Source organism: Perkinsus marinus, assembly GCF_000006405.1.
Source record: "Perkinsus marinus ATCC 50983 genomic scaffold scf_1104296938764, whole genome shotgun sequence".
NCBI classification, from domain to species: Eukaryota; Perkinsozoa; order Perkinsida; family Perkinsidae; genus Perkinsus; species Perkinsus marinus.
Genome location: NW_003213327.1, coordinates 153,572 through 163,251, shown reverse-complemented (window position 1 = coordinate 163,251; position 9,680 = coordinate 153,572). Strand labels below are relative to the sequence as shown.

The following is a 9,680-nucleotide window of genomic DNA, read 5'->3' as shown; positions in this document are numbered from 1 at the left end:
AGCAGAGTCTTCAGTCCTATCCACGTCATCATCGGTTTAGAAAACCATCCAGAACGGCCGAAACCACTTGGGGAATGTCTAGCATCGCTGTTCGGAGCGACATTAAACAATTGCCCATTACGGTCATGAAGCTTACGTACCACACCATTGATATCAGTAACCGGGCGTGGTCGTAGTTACGGGCCGAAACCGGGGTAGGTGGGTCTTGTTGGTTAAAGGTGTCGAAGAAGCACCGTAGGTTGTCTCCACGCCTTTCGGGCTGAACATTGAGGAGTTCCTGAAGTCTGGCTAGTACACCAGGCATTTAGATAACAGCCTGCAACCGAGAGATAAAACATCTATCTCGAAAGAGCAGATTAAATGACAAACTTATGAAAAGCACCAATAATATACCTCATTCTTGCCAAACATTTTAGCAAAAACGGTCAACTGTGCGTGCGCCATGTACGCACAAACACGAAGATTCGACTTAAAACGGTTATCGAAAACTTCGAAACATGCCTCAACCATGCCATCCGTAGGCAGGTATGGGAGGCTAACACTGAGTACTCACCAATTACAAAGAACGTTCAGTGAAAATCATCCACTACAATATTCCAAGTGCACCAAAGTGGGTGTACGCACACCCAAGAGACAAGGGCCTGATAGCACGGCCCTGCTAGGACAATACAATCCACAACTTGACGTCAATTACAATACCGGTCTTAAATACAATCAAATATGTCAACGAGCTCGAATACAATTAAGAAGTTACAAATCTTGAATACCATCAAGCAGAACTTCAATACCAAAACTTAGAGGTACCTTAGTAGAGTAAGACAATAAAATCCATCACTTCCCCTCCCCGCAGAATCCTACTGCAGGGTGTGAAGGAGGATTTAGCACTACTAATTACTTAGTGCTACCTCTCGAAGGTCTCCAAGAAGGGGAGAACTTCTGAGGGGGACGGATCACACGACCAGTACGAGTAGTACGGGGCGGCGGCGAACCTGGGGGAACAGACTCAGGCAAAACCGCCGGCTCTAGAACTTGCGGTGAGCGGTCTTGCTGATCCGTGATTCCCGAGGACACATGGGGAATATTAGAACCACTTGAACCAGCTGATATGGCAGAAAGCATTTGACTACGGGCCGAAGAGGACGGTCGTGATCCGACAGATCGGGCCGAAGCATCCGCAATAGAACCATTATCATCAGGGCTGGAACCAGCAGACCGACCAGACTGAAGCACCGGATGAGATCTTCGCGACGAAGATAACCCTTCACTCGGCAATAGACTTGGGTTTTCAGAAGGAAGACTAGGAATCGCCGGACCAGAAGCCTCTTCGATTAGCATGTCACCATCTCGAGGGCTACGAACTTCTCCAACCTGTGGTAGTGGTTGTAGCACATCAGTATCATCTTGAGCAACCCAATATGCCGAAGGTTGAGGCTGATATGGCCTATCATGAGAAGGAGAACCCATCTCGGCGACATATGACGAAACTTCATCGGAATCTGCAAAATGATCCAAATGGTCTTCTTGCAATACCGGATCCGTTCTAGGGATTTCCTTGAAAGGATACAAGGGAACCCTTGGAGCTTCATCAACAGGAGGTTCCATTCTCACAATGTTGAGCTGAACCGGTATCATTTCTGGTTGAACTGGATCTGCCAATATATAGTCGGTAGAAATGACCTTCTCCTGTAGATCTGGGAAATGTCGAACTACCACCGTCTTGTTATTAGATCCAGCAACAAACTTGAAGATGTACCAGTCTGCCTGCCATTTAGGAAGCAACTTACGGGCCGGAGCATTGTTGCCATGAAAAATCTTCAGGCGAACCCGTTGACCAACGTAATGTCGTCGATGAGAAGGTTGTCTTAAGGCTGCCAGACGGTATGAAGCACCATTAGCAGTAGCCCATTCATCCATAACATCATCAATTTTGGCACGTGCCCGGGCCAAATAGGCTGCATAGCTCTGGGGATCATGCATCAAAGATGAGTATTGATATAGACTTGGCAATAACATTTGAGGAGCTTCTCTTCCAAACATAAGATAGAAGGGGGTAAATCCAGTGGCCGAATGAGGAGTCGAATTATATTGCCATAGGACGCCTCGTAGGTGGCCTTGCCAATCCCCTATGGTCTGAGTAACCGTTCTGAGCAAGTTCAAAATGGTAGAATTGAAACGTTCCACATGACCATTTGAGCTCGGATGATGCGGAGAAGACCGTACCTTAGTAACCCCCAAAATCTTCATAACATCATGAAAGATTTCACTCTCAAAGGCAGGACCTTGGTCACTCAGTAACCTCGTAGGCGGGCCAAATTGTGAGCAGAGTTGCAGCAATGGTGCCAAAGCATCAGTAGCTCCTTCTCCTTTTACAACATAAGCATCGGCCCAACGTGTGAAATGATCCACAATAACCAGCAATTTGGTAGGGCCTTGGTCTGATGGGCCAACAAACAAGAAGTCCACGGCAATAGTATGCCATGGTGCTCCTACCGGAAAGGGCACTAAGGCTGCCGGAGGCTGCTGCCGAGCTTTAATGGTCAAACAGCGGGAACATTGTGCCACATAATCTGTGATATCCACGTGCATACCGGGCCAAAAACAAAGCCTTCGCATACGATCCCACATATGTTGCTTACCGAAGTGACCGCCCATGTCATGAAACTTATACAACAAGGGTCTCCTCATAGAGTCTGGAATAACCGGAACAAAGTGTTTCTCATCTTCTGGGAGATACTTTACCATACGCACCAGTAAACCGGACTCATCCAAAAATAACACCGACCAAAGCTTCCGATAAGGCCGAAAGGCAGGATCCTTCATAGCTGTGCGACCAAAGGATTGCTGATCTCGAAGCCGTTGCTTCACCAGGCATACTACAGCATCTTCATCTTGTTGCTGATTGATATCATCGGTGGACCACTCTTCGCATGCCGTTACCAGTGTCGAAGGAATAACGGGCCGAACTCCAGTAACCAATAGGGTTTGATCAACCAGAAGTTGGGGCTCCGATACCGACATTTGTTCAGCAACACGGCTTGGGGATTCATCCAGTGCAAATACAGCAGGAGTGGCCATCATAGCAGGACGGAACACATGAGGGTCATCCTCAGGAGAACAGACCGGACAACAATAAATATGAAGTCTCACATCGTCTTCCATATCCAACCAATAATAAGACGATCGTAACCGCAATAAGCAGGACCGATACATCTGGTGACCCTGATTCTGATGAACCTCATGCAACACACGATCCTTCAAAGAGGAGGGTAAGACCGGGACCAACTTTGGTTGCATTGAAGGCCCAACGTCCAATCTATACATCAATACTCCCTGCACCATAGAAAATCTTCTAAGCCTAGAAATATATCTAGAAAGGCGTTGGTCATGTTCATAACTTTGTCCAAGCAACCTTCTCCTCAATGGTCCCAAATCACAGTCAGCCATTTGTTCAGATCTCAAAATATCCAAAGACAAGTCGTCCACCAAGCCACATCCCAAACAAAGAGGCGACAACATAGCCGCAGGGTGTGGCGAAGCCTCTCCCTCTTGTACTTGTTCACAACGGGCCGAAGGTGGTCGTGATAAAGCGTCAGCGACCACGTTATCCTTACCAGGCCGATATTGGATAGAAAAAGAATACTGACAGAGGCTCAACATCCAACGCTGTACTTTAGGTGTCGTCGATGTCTCCAAGAACGTTAGAGGTTTGTGGTCCGTGAAGACAATAAGCTCCAAGGGGTAACCCAATAGAATATTCCTAAATCTCTCCAAGGAACGGAAGATAGCAAAAGCTTCACGTTCATATACAGGCCATCGACGTTGAGTACTTGTCAAGGCTTGACTGAAAAAGGAGAGGGGGGCTCCATCTTGTTCCAATACACCTCCGATAGCTGCATCACTAGCATCGGTCACCAATTGGAAGGGCCGAAGGAAATCCGGGTAGTTCAACAACGGCAAACGGGCCAAACCTTCCTTAATGTCAACGAAGGCGACCTCACATTCTTCTGTCCATGGTAGCAAGGCCGACGACTTGATCTTCGTACTCTCAGTAACCAAATCATATAAGGCTCTAGCTCGATCCGAAAAATGTGGAAGGAACCCCCTATAATAATTTGCTAAACCGAGAAACGATCTTAGCTCCGACACCAGGGTTGGCACAGGCCAACGAAGGATAGTTTCCACCTTCTTAACGTCAGGAGTCATACCATCCGGGCCGAAAGTATGTCCAAGATAATCGACTGACCGGGCCATTATTGTGCACTTTTCTGCCGCAATAGTTAAACCAGCAGATCTTAATATCCCAAAAATTTGCCGTAAATGGGACAAATGCTCGTCATAAGAGGAGCTAAAGATCAATAGGTCGTCCAAATAGCACTTCACGAAGGGAAGATCTCCGACCAAGGAATCCATAAGTCGTTGAAACGTTGCTGGGGCCGAAGCTAACCCGAAGGGCATACGAAGCCATTCGTATAACGGGAAGCCTGGGCCCGGGCAAAAAGCCGTCTTCACCTGATCTTCGGGCCGAACCGGTACTTGCCAATAGCCACTACGAAGGTCCAAGGTAGTGAAGAACTTAGCATTGCCCAAATGTTCTTGAACATCATCTGGCCGAGGAACCGGATAAGCCTCCGTCTCACATAACCGATTCAAACCTCGATAGTCGATGCACATACGAACCTTGCCGTTCTTTTTCGGGACAAAGACGCACGGAAAGCGCCAAGGAGAGGTGCTCCGACGTATGACCCCTAAAGACTCCATTTCCTGAAGCATAGCCGACACCTCTTCTCTCCATCGATGGGGTAAGGGCCGAACTCGTTCACACAGAGGAGCCTTAGAAACCCGGGCCGAACAGCAAACAAATCCGAAAACTCTTCACATAACTCAGCGACGGGCCGTTGCTCCTTCGATGGTGAGCCACAAAAATCAGGAAGCTGTACCGAAGTATCACGGAAATCAGGAACCGCAAACCTCAACGGATCCGATAGTGGATCGTCTTGAAGCTCATCGGTATCCTCATAACCAGGAGGCGGCCACACTCCAGCCGCCAACAGCTCAGACCTTGGAGGAATTGACGACGAAGATGGAGTTGGGACTGGATGAGATCCGGGCACAGGCCATCCTTTCTCCCGCAGTTCATCGTCAGTCAAGGGGACAACATTAACCTTCGTACCAGCACCAGCCAACAAATATTCGGGACAAGACAGATCATAAGAATCATTGTCCGTCAAAGTTACCACACATGACGGCGGTTGCGATTTACAATACGACTTCGCCTTATCCTCCAAATTAGCCGCTTGAACTGGGTGTTCCACAAACCAAGGGAGAGCCGAAGGTTCCTCCTTAGAATAAGTACCAACAATTCGGATAGGACGGGCCGAATATTGAATATCCAAATCATAGTGAGACATAAAATCATGCCCCAATATCAGATCATAGGCCAAAGAGTCCACTACCAAAGCATCCACACAGAAGGAAAACTTGGGATCATTACGGTCCGGAGCCATTCCTTCCTTAGCTTTGTCACCACCATAAGCCTCTACGGAAAATGATGACATACCCAGAAAAGTACAAATAGAACGATCAATCGTCATAAGAGAGGGTCCAGTAACGGGCCGAATCTCGACTTCCCGAGGAACTACACGTCTTGCCACCATAGTAGAACAACAGCCAGTATCTACCAGGCAACGTAATGGACCAACTCGACGATGACCAAAGAGAAGATCAGCATAGAGGAATAAACCATTATCCCTCCCAAAAGGATATAATACAATTTGCGGCGCTCGCGGGCTGTCAGGCGAGCGCCCTAACCAGTTTAGTGACAAGTCTCGTCATCCCACTACTCCGTTGTCTGCTAACGCCCCCGCCTTTGTACCTCGCCATTCGTCGCTGTCTGCTACTGCGCCACCGTTCGTGCCGCATAATAAACAAGAGCAGAAGTCTCCACAATCTTCGATCCAGTCCAAGTCCTTCGGCTCTAACACCAGCAGCATCGAGCAGCTCTTCAGAAATGCCCATCTTCAACAAGGAGTTGCTACCAATTAGATGTCAAGGTATGAATGCAAGTGCAAGAAGTTGAAGTTAGAGCCCAGCTTGTAGATAACGCAAACCAGACCTTGAATCTTAGAGTACACTTCCAGTGCACAGTAGATACAATAGAACCGTAAATGCTTACGGACAATTCCACACTCACTTATGAGTAGTGATCTTGCAACACTCTAGCGTGCTAGCTACACAGCTTAGCGTACTACACAAATGGAGCAATGGTCACAACACACAAGACGGGCCGAAGGTTTTCATGGCGAGTGACGCTTCTGGGACATCGTCCCATAACACCTCTGCATCTTTTCGTGGCAACTCACCGACTAGATATGAACTCAACAGTACTTTCAAATACCCGATTGAAACGCTAGGGGATTGAGGACACACCACTGTCGATGCTGTTGACCTTGTAGCGACCAAGGCACCCGACCTCTACAACAGATCCGGACCAGTGGCCGAGGCAGTATCCTAATGATCAGACCACAGTCAAGGTTGTTGCGAATAGGTGGATAGCCTACCGATGATTCTTGGTACTGATGATTACCCGACTCGACCAGCACGCCGTCCTGACAAAGAGATTTGTGATAAGTTGCTCGAAAAGACGCCCCCTACCGTCCCTGGCGAAGACACACTCTCAGAGTCCGCAGTGGCAGCCGCAGGCGGGGAGGACTGAAAAATGCAAGTTGCAGGGATTGAACCAGGGACCTTCCGATCATGAAGATACACTTACCTCATGAACATGTGTGTCGACCACTGGAGCATGAACAACCTCTCGCTCCGAAGGAGAGCTATCCGTCTCAGGCAGCAGGCCCGACGGCGCAACAGAGCCAGTCCTGAGACAAGAGGAGAATTTTGAGGTCGACCCATACAAGATACAAAATAGGTCAATGGGATACCTACCAGCCCATCTTAGCATACAGGCCTTGTTCATTCTGTGACATCTCCACCGTTACATCGACATCCAGCAAATTCTTTTCCTCTGTATAACGATCCGCCGGGACAGCGGTGACAGCTGCCTTGGACCCCTCCCTAACACAATCACCATAGTACACCCTAACCATGGGCTACCATGCACTACCTTTTTCTCTCAGCCGCCAGTGTGTTGCTCATCTCAGCGAAAAGCTTATCCTGATAACTTTCATCACGGGGATCAGCAAGGCTGGATGCCAACTAAACAGAACGGCAGATGAATACATACCTCAACCAGGGATCGAACTGACGACCTCTACATCTCTAGCTTCCTAACCTACCACTACACTATTTATACCCACCTGTGCATTCACGCTCGTAAGATCCTTCCGCCAGCTCTCGAACAGCTCGCTATCCTTACTCACCAACTTGGATGGGCAATATCTAACAAACGCCACAATACTCCCGAAACCAATAAAGTTCGGTGCTACGTTCGAGCGAAGAAGACAGCCTCCGGCAGCCTGTTGGAATCTACGAGCGTATCCACACATCTCTCGGCATCACCCAGGAGCAAAAACGCAGAAAACGCCACATTCCACATCTCTGAGACAGAAAATGCTCATCCAGTATCGCTTCGCTCCGCTAATATAACCCACCTTTCTCCTTAGCCATAGAAGCTACCTTCTCCAGTAAAGACCGATCCCCAGTAGCTTGGGCAATGAGCATGAGGCCGGTGACGTCACAGCCTTGTGAATAACAAGTAGTCGCCAACTCGATATCACCCTGACGAGACAGCTAGTGATGGGCACTATACTCTGATGGGCCTCATATGGAGGCACTATAGTTAGCTATGAAGTTCGCGTGATTTCAAAAAGGAGTGGTAAGGATAATAATAATCGCCTCCGGGTAAGCATTATTACCTGCTTTAGAGCCTGATCACCAACTTGCTTCCACTTAGAGTAATTGACTGTTCTATCAGCGCCTGGTGGCAACTGAGCCGTCAACTCTCCCACAATCTCTCCAGCCATCTGTAAGTCACCAAGATTCAAGGCCAGGTCCAACCTAACAACATACTCCTCATCTTATATCCTAGACACAACACCAGTCAGCGCTCACTTATGATCCTTATCGGTAGTGATCTCAAGGGCCTCTCTGACATGCCCCTGGCCCTCGAGGAAACGAGCCACCTTGTTGTGTAGAGCCTTCGGGATGGCTGAAAGGAACACATCCCAGCTGCGAGAAAACGAGAGCATGAGCAGACCCACCTGCGAAACACTGCTCGGCAGCACCAAAGTCTTGCCTTACTACGTCACTTTCATATTGGATCAACGCCAGGCTCAACCTGAAGGCCGACGATTCAACGAAGGAGTGGTATGACACCACCTACCCGAACGAAATGACGTTGTAGTCCCTGTCCATACAATACACCTTCCCATGCTCCGGCATATACCCCAACACATACAGGGGCCTGACAGTCACTACACTGTGTGCTTATCTCCAACGACTGTACCAACCTATCAGTGTGAGCAATGACCTCAGTCTGACCTGCCACAAGGCAGCACAACTTCTGGTTCGATGAGATATAGACGAAGGAGTCATTGCCACACCACGTACCAGACATGACCTTCTCATTTGGCAACTACCATAAATACACAAGTCACTATCAGTAGCACTTGGTGGCTATCCCTAACCTCATAAGTGGGCTCAAAGGCTATTTCCAGACCCTCCTCATCAATATTCGCTCCTCCTGCTATCGCCGCTACCACTGAGTCCTTATCATAGTGTAGTACCTAAGCCCCCTGACGTTACACCCACCCGATATACTATGCATGTTTGTCGTTACGAAAGCACCATCATCCTCAGTGGCCAAAACCACAAAGTCACCAGAGTCACTCCAGATGACTGCAGTAGGGACAACGTCGATCCTTCTGATCAGTCTACTGCTACTCCACTCGTAGAAGCAGATAAAGTCAGATGTCTTCACACACAGCAAATAACCTATCGTAAAAACAACATCCGCCGGGATCGAACCCGGGACCTCCACATTACCTCCAAAAATCTCATCAACAGGGAATGGTGGCTTGAAAGACGTCTCCTCCACGAAATCCTTATAGATGGTAATCCTACCAGAAGCTTCCCTCGTGGCATAATACGTGCCCGATGCCGCTCCACTGGCCGACCACACAAACTCGCACCCGCTACCAAATGCCTTGTTTCGCAGAGCCTGAACATAAAACCTTCGAAAACGAGAAGAGTACTCCAACTGAACCCTGCCTGTGCAGTGAAGACTATCCATTCATCATCACCGCATACAGCGAACAACCTCCCATTAGGATGATGAGATATGGTCTGTGGGAATATCTCAGTCGATCCCATGTCCTTCACTGACAGAGGCACCATCTCCCCATCACCCAACGTATCTAGGAAGAGCCATACCACACAAGCTGACATAGTCCTGCCTAGTACCAAGGACGTGGTCATCCACCTGCCTAAGGTTAGCAGTATGTATCTCATTCCCTCTAGCCCAGACGATCTTCCCACCAGCATGCATAGACACAACAGGTTCCTCCGACCCCAGCTGGATGACCATCGTTCCTACACCAACCATCCCTCGAAACAACCATCAACAACCACAATCTCACTTCATCGAAGCCCAGGGCACATCGTTTCGTACAGGGAGGCATGCCACGCTCCACAGTCTTTCCAGGAGGTAGTTCAATGTCGTCTCCAAG

The 9,680-nt window shown here is 48.6% G+C and overlaps 3 protein-coding genes across 3 annotated transcripts; all 3 read right to left on the bottom strand.

The window, feature by feature from the left end:
* Window positions 1–905: 905 nt before the first annotated feature.
* Pmar_PMAR021216 (retrovirus polyprotein, putative) lies at window positions 906–2,917 on the bottom strand (the record flags this gene model as incomplete). Its single annotated transcript, XM_002782621.1, has 1 exon — window positions 906–2,917. A coding segment is annotated over exon 1 (1,915 nt), but the record flags the coding sequence as incomplete, so codon positions are not given.
* A 1,828-nt stretch (window positions 2,918–4,745) lies between these two features.
* Window positions 4,746–5,555, bottom strand: Pmar_PMAR021215 (hypothetical protein; the record flags this gene model as incomplete). The annotated part of the gene is made up of 1 exon (XM_002782620.1): window positions 4,746–5,555. One exon carries the CDS (start codon window positions 5,553–5,555, stop codon window positions 4,746–4,748), a length of 810 nt encoding a protein of 269 aa, XP_002782666.1.
* A 916-nt stretch (window positions 5,556–6,471) lies between these two features.
* Window positions 6,472–9,538, bottom strand: Pmar_PMAR021214 (coatomer subunit beta', putative; the record flags this gene model as incomplete). Its single annotated transcript, XM_002782619.1, has 19 exons — window positions 6,472–6,507; window positions 6,558–6,605; window positions 6,652–6,708; window positions 6,770–6,872; window positions 6,940–7,068; window positions 7,118–7,209; window positions 7,311–7,392; window positions 7,440–7,551; window positions 7,605–7,731; window positions 7,869–8,010; window positions 8,065–8,161; window positions 8,214–8,290; window positions 8,336–8,416; window positions 8,463–8,587; window positions 8,640–8,707; window positions 8,764–8,946; window positions 8,998–9,185; window positions 9,218–9,368; window positions 9,415–9,538. 19 exons carry the CDS (start codon window positions 9,536–9,538, stop codon window positions 6,472–6,474), a joined length of 2,022 nt encoding a protein of 673 aa, XP_002782665.1.
* Window positions 9,539–9,680: the final 142 nt, after the last annotated feature.